Here is a 12,921-nt window from a genome sequence, read left to right on the forward strand (position 1 = left end):
CCAGTGCTCTTGCCTGGAAAATCCCATGGACGGAGGAGCCTGGTGGGCTGCAGTCCATGGGGTCGCTAGAGTCGGACATGACTGAGCGACTTCACTTTCACTTTTCACTTTCATGCATTGGGGAAGGAAATGGCAACCCACTCCAGTGTTCTTGCCTGGAGAATCCCAGGGACGGGGGAGCCTGGTGGGCTGCCGTCTCTGGGGTCGCACAGAGTCGGACACAACTGAAGTGACTTAGCAGCAGCAGCAGCAGTAGTACCAAACAAATTCCTGAATAAACTGACAAGGCATATAACTTCACTGTTAATTATTTATTCTCTGATTGAGTCAATTCTTGGGTCATTTCTAAAATTACAGGATCAAAGATTAGGTAACTAATTCTGCTTTCTAAGGACTGCAGAAAAGGAACATATGGCCGAGATAAAATTAAGCTTAATTAAAGGAAAAAAAAAACCCTTAAAGTTTATAGGTGACATTATATATGGATGCTTAGGGAACTCTCTGGTGATCCAGTGGTTAGGACTCTGCACTTTCACTACCAAGGGCCTGGGTTCAATCCCTGGTTGAGGAACCAAGATCCCGCAAGCACCACAGTGGAGCAAAAAAAAAAACCACCACCACCTCAAACATGAGGTTAAAAAAAGGATACCAATTACAGAAATTTTATTTCAAAACATTTCCTATCGTTCAGGGCTAAAACATAATATTCAAGTCACATATCACTTCTAAAGAAAAACTTTTATAAAATCAAGGAAAATAAATTATAATTGTAACCATTAATAAGGATACTTACTGTCAGTTCATCTTCATCAGAATTAAAAAGATTATCAAGGTCAGTATAAGAGACAGCCAGGTCTGAGTCATAAATCAAACTGGTTGATGGAGGTCGGGCATGACCAGCAGGGCGGGGAGCATCTATATATGGCAATTAGAAAAACAAAATAAAAAATTCTACTACTGACCAAGTAAGTATTATTATATTTATTTAAGCTAGACATGTACATTTACATTTATAAGGGTATTATGCAATAAGAAATTCTGATTTGTTTAAAATCCATAGATTTTTTTCCATAGAAATAAAAATTGTAAATATATGGTGATACCTTTCCAAGGAAGCTCACCATATATAGGAAGCTCAAGTTATATAATCCATAACATAGCTAAGTAACCTACATTAATAATGCATCAAATAAAACTGTAAGGACAATAGAATTAAACAGACATTTTTAGTTTCCCTATCTTTCTGAAACATAAAGGAAGCACAGAATAATTAAGCTCTCTAGTTATGTCAGAGAGACTACTTTAATTTGAATTCCAATTCCAGCACTAACAGTATGACAAGAATTAAACGTGAGAGAATGCATTAATGGATAAATCACTTTTGCCCAGTGCAGGAACTTAAGTACTCACTTAAGTACCTCTTAGTTAAGTTTCATCTGAGTTCTAAAATTTTATTTTCCTTTTTGCCTTTCTCCCCAGTTTTAGTGAAAAATATGACTACTTTAGAAAAAATAAACATACAAAGGATAGTTATATTCCACCTGCATTCCCACACAAGGAAAAAAAAGCAGTTGGTGTATAAACCTTCCAAAGCATCCTTAGGATGGTTAACAACTTGAAACAACCCTCTCTTTCAGGAAGATTAAGGTCACTTTCCAAGTGCCTTTGCAAATCCATCCTAAAGATTCACTAAAGCAGTAGTTCTGAAATTTTAGTGTGTAAAAGTCATCTGGAATACTTATTAGACACCAAGATTCCCACGTTTCACTTCAAAAGATGTCCAGCGTCAGATGGTCCACATTTTGAAAAAGCCACACTACAGGCACAATTACACAGTCCCTTTATCCTAAGGCAGGTAAACAGACTAAAAAACCTCAATAGTTAACTCACCAAGATACTTAGAACCACTGACCATTAAATTTATTTCATGAAAGACCATCATCTCTTCCTTATTTAGATGGACGTTTTTTCTTATTTCGTTTTTGGCTACAGAGTCTGATGGATCCTCCCTTATTTATTCCAAATGCTAAAACAAAACTGTCCTTCATAGACACATACCAAAGAACAATTTCTTTTGCCTCCATCAAAAGTTAAACAGATCATGTAAAAGAAACAATACAACCCGTCTCTCTTTTCTACTTACAAGGAGGACACAACAGACACTTTCAGAGTGGAGTCTTCAGTGTACCTCCAGTGCTGAGAACAGTGCCTGAAAACTATGTCAATATTAAGGACCCCAGCAATAACTGTTCTAACTTGGGGGCAGGGGGAGAAAAGGACAACCAAATTACAGTAAAGTCTAATGCATAAACTGAGTTTTCATAACTGAGAGGGATCTTAGGTAATGATCTTATCCTATCTCCTTCTTTTACAGATAAGGGAGTTATTTTTATTTGTTAAACACAGGAAAGAAGCTCCACAATTCAAAACAGAATTTCTATCACCTGAGCCTCCTTCTCCTTAAAATCCATCATTTAAAGATTAGTCCCTTTCTATGAGACATGAATTATGCAAAAAGGAATACTAAAAGTCCAAGAATATCAGATTACTTAAAGTAACAATCCTGGAATGCAGTATTTTGACAGGAAAATAAAAGTTTTACCTTGCTTGATAGAGGGACTAAATAATGACATAGCATCTTCTTCATGTGATAACACTGTAACACTAGACGGCCCATCTTCTACCTGCATACAATATTACATATTAGATTGAAATACATATTTTACCAATAATAAAATATATCAATTATTGAGTAGCTATGTATTGATCCAAACAGTCCATCCTAAAGGAAATCAGTTCTGAATACTCACAGGAAGGACTGATGCTGAAGCTGAATACTTTGGCCACCTGATGCAAAGATCTGACTCATTTAAAAAGACCCTGATGCCAGGAAAGATTGAAGTGGGAGGAGAAGGGGACAACAGAGGATGAGATGGTTGAATGGCATCACCAACTCGATGAACATGAGTTTGAGTAAGCTCCGGGAGTTGGTGATGGACAGGGAGGCCTGGCATGCTGCAGTCCATGGGGTCACAAACAGTCAGACACAACTGAGCGACTAAACTGATGTACTGATCATTCTGCTGGGTGTTCTACAGACATTATCAATAACTCTCACAACTAACCTACAGGATAAGTAAGTATGTTCACTTTACAGACGAAATATACTTCTATAGATAATACAGGAAATACAACTGATATGTAGTGGAGCTGGGATTTCAAACTAAATCTGTCAAATTTCAAAGTCCATGTTCTTTCTACAAAATCTATTACCTTCCCAGCTACTTGTTTTCATATTTACAAAAGAACAAAATGTCAAGTACCTGGCACACAAAAAGGCTAAGCAAAACTTTGTGAAATGAATTCTTTGAATTAAACATATGACTGGGTCCTTTTTGTAATTTTATAGCCTTCAATTTCCAATTCTGTGTTTAAGGCAAAACTCTTCTCTAGCAGAGTTATCTTGTACTTAACAGATCCTCAAATATTTGATTTAAAAAAATTTTAAAAACACTTTATTAACATAAGCTTACTTGTTGGGTCACATATTCAAAATATCAATCACTGTATTTTATAAACACAGTGATGTGTATTTTACTGCATTTTTGAAAACTGTTAATTCACTTACAGCATAGTTTAACTCAATCAAAGCAGTTCATCTACCTAAGTGTTCTGATTTCAATATAACAGAAATTAATGTCCTTTTTCTCTAATCTCAAAGCTTTTATAATAAAGATCTATTCATTATCATCAGAGACCAGTAATAAATTCAAATCCATATAAGCCCTTAAATTTTGTACAATGTGCCTGATTAATCTATTTTTAAGAAATGTTTTTCTAAGTTAATGATGAATCCATCTTTTTTTAAAATGAGAATTGTGGTACCATATGCAGAGCTACAAAACGTTAGTGACACTTTGGTGTACTTTCTCTTACTCACCTTGTGTTTTTTTCCAGCTTCTCTTTCATTATTTTGTCTATCTTTCTTATCAGGAAAAAGGAATTCCTCATCTCCTTCAACGAATGCATATGGATCAATTTTAGGTTCTTGTTCTGAATCAGATGCTATTGCTGAAAGATACTGATTTTTAATTTGATATTGCTGCACTAATTCATCAGAAACTTTTAAAGGTTTCTTACATTGCACCATTAACCTGCATCAAAAAATAAAATTAGAAAAATTAATTATATTCTCCATAAAAGCATAAAAATTTCTAAAGTGACTATCACAAAATTTTCAGATTTTCTTAAAAAAAAAAAAAAAAAAAAGAATTATTTAGAGATGATCTAACTTGCAATCCTCCATTTTACAAATGAAGAAACTGAGGCGTAGAAAGCTTATGTGATTTACTGAAGTCTCAAATTCAGCAACAAAGAAATAGAGCTAAAATCCTGGTCTCAGTCTTTCACCCAAATGTGTTGTCTTTTGGTAATCCACTCCATTCCCAAATACTCAAGTGCATTACCCTGTACAAATTCAGTCACTTGAAAGGGATTCATATCTAAACTGCTTCAGCACAGGAACTCTCAAAATTTGCACTAAACAGTGAGACTACTGAACTTTTATACAATTTATACCTTTATATAATACCTTTATAATAATTTGTATCTACTTCTATACAGTTTATACCTTTACACCTTTATACAATGAAAGTGATTATCCTTTTCCTACTGCCATGAGTGGATATACTTTAAGTTTAAAAAGTTTAAGAGGCTGATTTGTATTTCATGAAAATAACAATCTGTCAACTGTAAATAATTCTAGCAAAACTTTTATAATGTCAAGTGGAGTTTCAGCACAAGTTATCTCAGAGGTTTTTACTAATCACATTGGAAAATAAGTTATTAGTCTTCTGGTTCCACTTCATGAATGATAAAGTACCTCTATACTCTCCTAAAATATCCAATAAAATGACAAAGAACAACAGAACAGGCAAGAAGACAACACTGAATTTAGAAAGATGAACTACTAGAAACAGAGACCAGAAAAAAGTGAAATCTAAGGCTTATTAGCAAAAGAAGTCACAACAAACTGATTGCATCACAAAACCCTGGAAATGATCATCAGGACTTTTACATGTCTGAAGACCAAGGTGCTTGGTGAGTGTGAATAGAAAAATGATTCATTTTCAGTTTGTATGACACTTTTAGACTCCTAAATTCATTTTCTCTATGGCTTGCAAAGCTGAGATTCCCACACTACCGTAACAATGGCAGCCCGGCTTCTAGTCAGATAATGCTTAAAATCCTGCAATGACTATTTTACCCTGAGTAAAAAACAAAGTCCTTATAATATCCTATCAAAGCTTTCCATGATCTGTCTCCCCTTTTCCCTTCATCTTCTACTATTCTATTCCTCCCTCTCTCACTGTTCTTTCAAGGGCTTCCTTGATATTCCTCAACAGGTGAGACACACTCTGGACTGTTCTTTTTATCTGGAACTTTCTTCCTCCAATTATCTATCTGCATGGTCAACTCCCTCACTTCCTTCAAGTCATGTCACCTATTTATGAGACTTTATTTAAAATAAATCCACTATCTCAACATTGATCCCCCTTATCTGGCTTTACTTTTCCCTCCATAGCATTTATCTCTTAACATACTATGTAATTTGTTTATGCTCATGGTTGTCTGTCACTCCACTGGACTATAAGCCTCTAAATGTCAGGGATTTTGTCTGTTTACTGAACTGTCCCAAATGCCTAGAGTAGTGCCTGGGACATAGTACGTGCTCAATAAATACTTGCTAAATTAATACATGAAATCTAAAAGCCACAGAGGATTGAGATACTGTGTTTGCATTAATAATTCTAAGGTACAGTATGTTGTACTTTGAAGTAAATCATATTTATTTGTCAGAAAATGATACTACTGCTGCTCCTTGTCTGTTCTGGATATTAAGACAAAAAAATCATAAGAGAAATAAGGTTTGGAATCAATGAGGTATTTGCTAGTTTATAAACTATCTGAATGACAGAGCTATCATAGCTAGCTAATCTATTCACCAATGTCCAGCCCTAGAAGCACTCTATACCCTATAAACTAAGGTTTGAAATAGAGGTAATCAAAAGAATAACTGACATTTTCTCACAATGCTATCAAATATGATATATGTCACTATAATCTCAATGTGCCTCAGATTTATCCTCAAACTGAAATCTCAAATATACAAAACCTTTTTCCATAGGAACATAGTGCTAACCCAACTGTCAATGGGGTATGTTTTACAGTTTATCTATTAGAATGGTTCTGTTCTATAAATAAGCATTTATTTCTTAAGAGAAGTTTTCTATCTCACCATATTAGATGCCAAATGTTTTCTGAAATGTCTATTAGATACCAACATAAATCATTAAAATAGTATTTCTATCTACTTTGACATGCATTTTCTTATTTAATACTTAAAGTCATGAAACAGGAACCAGAGGGTGTGCTCTCTGACTTGGATGTGAAAATTATGTTGGAAGAAATGGTCAGATAGTGGCAGGGTTAGGGCAGGGAAGATTTTAAATATGCAAATACACATAACTATTCATAGGGGGAAAGTATAAGAACCTACCCCTCATCCCCAGTCACTAACCTGAATGACTACTCTGTGTTGAGGTGAATAAAACAACTATTTTCATATTAAGTTGTCCTCTGGCAGAAGCATAAAAACTGCCACACTGTTCACATAAGTAGTTGTTAAGCTAGTGGGCAGTAACATTAAAAAGAAAAATCCTACTGCACAGGGCTATTTTAGGAATAAAAATGAGTAAACCAAATGCAATACCTAAAGACAACTTTTTGTTATTTTATTGAAGGGTTCTCACAGCAAAGAACTGAAATGAAGTCAATGATATCAAGAGTATCAAAGTCACAATAAATGAAAAATGTAAATTATTTACATTATACATCCTTCTGTATTTAAAACTGATAAAAGAAATAAAAACTGTGATTTTTTTTTAAAGATAAGCCAGATTAAAAACTCAGGTTAGCATTTCATCACTATCCAATTATAAAGTACACAGACACTTTTGTGAACAGGAACAACACACCTCTCCTTTTCTAAAAGGAACTTTCACATAAAGCCAAATTGTTAACTACAGAGATAATTTCAGTCAGATATAAAAGTAAATACAGACAAACTGGAAAAGAATGATTAGGTACAACCATGAACAGGAACCTTTGTAATGCCCAAAGCAAACCAAAATTACTTTTATTAATTAACTGTATCTCCTTCTTTTCACTATGACAAAGCAGCACACTACCCTAAAAAGTATTTGTAGAGAATTTAACATGGCTTACAGCTTATGCTTTTATATCTTTATTCAAAAGAAATTCTTTCAGACAAGATGTAACAATATTTTAGAACTAGCAATTATAAAAAGAGGTAAGCTATAATATAAGAATTGCTAATGAAGAAATGAATTTAATAAATCTCAAAAAAATTAATAGTACCTTTTCTAATACCATCTCCAATATTCAGAACCAATCCTTAAACTGAGTCAAGCTAGCTGTCAAAAGTATAGCTGTATTGCATTAAAGTATGATATCAAATAAGAAAGAAAAACAATCTTGAAAAAAAACTTAAAAGATTTAGAATACAGTAAATCAAAGCAAGTTTACTTCATCATAGACATCTTTCTATGAAACAAAGTAATTAAAATCTATCTTTTAGAGATCAAATAATGCATTATAATAACTATATACATACAATAAAAATCTGATATATCACTGATACAACATAAAAGCTAATTCTACTAATGGACATTATGGTTAAGATATCCTGATGTATCCTTAATACTGACCAAGACATCATGATAAGAACTATGCTCAAGTACAGTTCTTTCTTCAGGGTTTAGAAAGATTCCTTGTGAATCAGAATAGCAGATTATTTTAAGCTGTCACAAATTCTACTAAAACTAAACTCTTGAAAAAATATGTCAAAAAGCAACTGTAATGTTTCTTGGCAGAAATTTTGCTTTTTAAAAATATTTACAAGGTCTTAAGCCACTATTCTAAAATAGATGTTATCATTAACAAAGAAACTATAATTAGACACAAAAAGAAAATAAAGATATTTGTCAAAGATGTATATATCTTGTGTGGGAGATACGCTAAGCTCCACCCAACCTCTCTCTCCTCCAATTAAATTCTAACACATCAGAAAAGGAATTTTGCTTTAAAGTGGCTACTAAAAAATGCCACGCTGGATGAAGCACAAGCTGGAATCAAGTTTGCCAGGAGAAAAATCAGTAACCTCAGATATGCAGATGATACCACCCTTAGGGCAGAAAGTGAGGAGGATCTAAAGAGCCTGTTGATGAAGGTGAAAGGGAGTGAAAAAAGGTGGCTTAAAAGTCAACATTCAAAAAACTAAGATCATGGCATCCCGTCCCATCACTTCATGGTAAATAGACAGGAAAACAATGGAAACAGTGACAGACTTTATTTTCCTGGGCGCCAAAATCACTGCAGATGGTGACTGCAGCCATGAAATTAAAAGATGCTTGCTTGGTGGAAGAAAAGCTACGAATAACCTAGGTAGCGTATTAAAAAGCAGAGACGTTTCTTTGCCAACAAAGGTCCATCTAGTCAAAGCTATGGTTTTTCCAGTAGTCATGTATGGATGTGAGAGTTGGATCGTAAAGAAAGCTGAGCGTCTAAGAATTGATGCTTCTGAACTGTGGTGTTGGAGAAGATTCTTGAGTCCTGTGGACTACAAGGAGATCCAACCAGTCAATCCTAAAGGTAATCAGTCCTGAATATTCATTGGAAGGACTGATGCTGAAGCTGAAACTCCAGTACTTTGGCCACCTGATGTGAAGAGCTGACTCACTGGAAAAGACCCTGATGCTGGGAAAGATTGAAGGCAGGAAGAGAAGGGGATGACAGAAGATGAGATGGTTGGATGGCATCACTGACTCGATGGACTTGAGTTTGAGCAAGCTCTGGGAGTTGGTGATGGACAGGGAGGCCTGGCGTGCTGCAGTTAGTGGGCTCACAAAGACTTGGACACAACTGAGCGACTGAACTGAACCGAGCTACTAAAAAATTTGGCATCAACTCCTGCACATGAAGCCTAAGAATAAAGGAAATGCTTAGAAATGATGAAGTAATTAATTACTCTTCACAAGTGGCCATCACCAACTAAAACTGATTAGCAAAATAAAGAGTATGTCTTTCTTTTATCTACTTATTATTAATACCTATTACAACCTTTAATACTAATCAGTGGAAAACTTCATTTATTTATGCCAAATGTAAACTGAATTGCCACTTAAACAAAAATAAAGGTCTAAATTTCTCCTTCATTATTTCCTAAAAAAGCATACATTTGTAAAAGTCAACTAGTACAAAGAAACTTTTTATTTCTACTGATGCACTCTTGCCACTCTTTGTATTATAGATCTATTCTAATTGGCCATAAGGTTCTTTAGTCTACTCCACATCTATAAAATCCATCCATCCCTACTACATCCTTCTAATTTCCTAGGAAGGTCCCTGTATCACCTTATAAATAATAATTTGCTACTCTATTATACAGTTCCACCCTACTCTTGAGATTTCATTTCTCATCATGACATACCAAATCATTGAGCAGCACCCTATAATCTTTCCATACTAAGCTACTTAAAGCTTCTGATCTCTATAAATGGAATTATTTTCCACTCTGACTCTGTGTTCCTACTATATTGCATATATATCTGTATCAGAGAATTTAATATTATTTTCTATTAGATTACAATTTCATTTAGGGCCAGGACCAAATTTATCTTATACTCCAACATCTTATGGCATCTTGTATGTTACAGAAACTTCAGTTTTATTCAAATTGATAATGCATCTTTGAGGAATATGAATTTTAAAAAGATAATCTTCCTACAAAAGGAGAAAGAATAATGTAGGAGTTGCAACAACCTTCTAATTAATTAACCTCATTAAAATTAAGTGTTATACATTTTAAGACTTTCAAAACTCAAAGTATGGAAAAAGATGATAGAAATTTACAGTGACTGGGTAATAGGAATTCACAAAATTTTTTAATATAAAACAAACTAGGCTTTTGAATGGATTACTATATGGCCAGAAAGGTGTTTGACATATTACATCTTTGAAAATATAGAATACTTCTACAAAGAATTTAAGAAGATTGTTTAAATGCCATTAAGGAAGTTTAACAGTAATTTAGGGTATTTATAATTCTTTTTAGAGAATTTATTTTTAATCATAAGGGACATCATCTGACTCTGTCATCTGGCTTTGCCATTTACTGTAAGGAGATGACCAGTCCTCATGATTTCCCATCTCAAGTGATATTAAGAGCAGGCACTTGAATTAATAAGTTATTTCAACAAGATCTCTTTAACTGTGAGAAAAAATAACTTTTGTTTCAGCACAATACAAACACAGAAGACCATGCCAGGTATTTTATTGTGGTTTGGAGAGACAGAGTATGGGAGAGCTCTCACGTGAAACTAACCATTAAACATGGTTAGCATATCTAATATAATAAGTTATTCTAGATTTCTATTTCTGTTAAAAGTTATTCGTGACATTAAAGGATCTCAACATGACTAACATTTCAGGCTGGAGAATAATTTCTTGTTGTACTGGATAAAATCCTATACATTGTAAGATATTTAGCAGCATCCCTGGCCTCTACCTATCAGATGGCAGTAGCACATTCCCGGTCGTGACAAACAATGCATCTCTAGACACTGCCAAATGTTACCTGGGAGGGGTGTGTGTGGTGTCTGTGTATCAGACGCCAGTTGACACTGCCAAATGTCACCTCTGTGTGTGTGTGTGTGTGTGGGGTGTCTGGGTATCAGATGTCAGTAGACATTGCCAAATGTCACCTGTGTGTGTGTGTGTGTGTATGTGTGTGTGTGTGTGTGTGTGTGTGTGTGTATCAGATGTCAGTAGGACACTTTCGGTCATGACCAACAATCTATCTCTAGACATTGCCAAATCTCACCTGGGAGGGGTGTGTGTGTGTGTGTAACAGATGTCTGTCAGCAGCATACTCCCAGTCGTGACAAACAACCTGTGTATGTGTTTATGCTGGAAGAACACAGTAGTACACAAGACAAAATCCTTACCCTCATAGAGTTTACATTCTAATGGAGGAAGAGACCATTAACAAATATGTAATTTCAGATAATTATATATATATATACACACACACACACACACACATATACATATACATATACACGGAAAACAGGAAGAAAGCAGTTCACAGGATAGGCAGTCACTTAGGGATTAAAGAGAAGCCACAGTTTAGTTACAGTGGTCAAGGAAATACTTCCTGAGAAGGTAAATTTCGAGTTCGACTGAACAAAAAGGAGTGAGCTGTCCCCTCTCCCCCACTGCCCCATAATGCAATTCTAAAGGCCTTGAGGAATGACCTTAGCTTTCTGACAGAACAGCAAGAAAGCCGATGTGGTTAAGTCAGGAAGCAAATAGGAGAGTAGTAAACACAAGTGAAGAACCAGGTATGCAGGAGATTGTGTAGAAACCTTACAGATGAGGAAAAGACTATGGATTTTATTCTAATTTAAAGGGGAACTACTTGTTTCCAACACATCATTTGTTTTCAAGAGAACTGTTGACTAATTTAGTAACTAAGTTAGTCGTCTTCCATGATCATAAGGATATCCTAAAGTCCCTCAATTTTAAATTAATTTTAATTTTTTAAAAAGTCATACTAGTATGCTTTTACAATTCAAAGTGCTAGACAAAGCACACATTTATATCTATTAAAATAATAATCAAGGAACTTTAAAAGAAAATACATCTCTGTAGGGAAAATGAGAGGCTATAAATGGATCGGGCATTTTACTTTATCTCAGGGAAGCTCAAAAATCAATGAAACACGAGCAAAATGAAAAAAAAAGAAAAAAAAATCAATGAAACACTGTAGAGAAAGTTCATAGCTTAGAATATGCAAGAGGGGGCTAAAGGCAAACTACATTAACAACAGGAGAGCCAAACTGCCTAAAAACCAGAGAAAACTTCTACTTTTATCTCTAGAAAGAAATGAAAAAGCTGAAAATGGAGAAACAGAAAGTGTTCCTTTTAAAAAATAAACATTTTTTAAATTGAAGCATAGTTAATTTACAATGTTCTATTACTTTCAGGTGTACAGTGATTCTGTTTTGTGTGTGTGTGCGTGTGTGTGTGTGTGTGTGTATACATTATTTTTCAGATTCTTTTCTATTACAGGTTATTACAAGACATTGTAATATAGTTCTCTGTGCTGTACAGCAGGTCTTTGTTGTTAATCTATTTTATATATACTAGTATGGATATGTTAATCTCAAACTCCTAGTTTATCCCCCTCCTCTACCCCCGCCCCAGTACTGAAAGGGTTCCTTTTCTAAGAAAAATGAATAAATAACCTGCTGAAGGCACAAGATTTGTCATTCTTTTTATCCTGAAAGTTTAGGTATAAGGCCTCCGCTCCAAAACATCCCCTACCCCACTACCATAAAGTGTTTAGAACTGATACACAATTGATACTGAAATATTTATTGAATGAGTAAGTCCTGCCAATTGACAAGGTTCTATCTTTACACACAAATTTCCACTCAGCTCCTCTATTCCCTCATTCTAAAATGTGTAAGATGAGGAGCTTCCCTGGTGATCCAGAGGCTAAGACTCTGCACTTCCAATGCAGGGGGCATGGGTTTGATGCCTGATCAGGGAACTAGGATCCCATATGCTGCAGAGCCAAAACAAATAAATAAAATGTGTAAGATTAAACAATAATTTGATGAGAATCAGTATAGTAAAGAAAAAGACCAAAACAAAGAACTTCTAAAGGAAAAAAAAGTTACAGGACATTTAACAAGGGGGTGCTATTATTTTTTAATTTAGAAATTAAAAACACATGAATAATAAATATTAAAACTGTACAAGAAAAGAGCTAGA

The 12,921-nt window shown here is 34.6% G+C and overlaps 1 protein-coding gene across 3 annotated transcripts in view; it reads right to left on the reverse strand.

Moving 5' to 3' along the window:
- The window catches only part of MED13 (mediator complex subunit 13), a 97,458-nt gene that overhangs the window by 39,121 nt on the left and 45,416 nt on the right, over positions 1-12,921 (reverse strand). For all 3 annotated transcript variants that reach the window (XM_044939613.2, XM_025281169.3, XM_044939614.2), the window contains exons 10-12: positions 3,941-4,154; positions 2,603-2,684; positions 794-915 (exon numbers count right to left, since the gene is read on the reverse strand). In XM_044939613.2, coding sequence (XP_044795548.1) covers positions 794-915; positions 2,603-2,684; positions 3,941-4,154 — 418 coding nt within the window. The remainder of the gene's footprint in view (positions 1-793; positions 916-2,602; positions 2,685-3,940; positions 4,155-12,921) is intronic.

This window comes from Bubalus bubalis, chromosome 3 (genome assembly GCF_019923935.1).
Source record: "Bubalus bubalis isolate 160015118507 breed Murrah chromosome 3, NDDB_SH_1, whole genome shotgun sequence".
Lineage (NCBI taxonomy): Eukaryota > Metazoa > Chordata > Mammalia > Artiodactyla > Bovidae > Bubalus > Bubalus bubalis.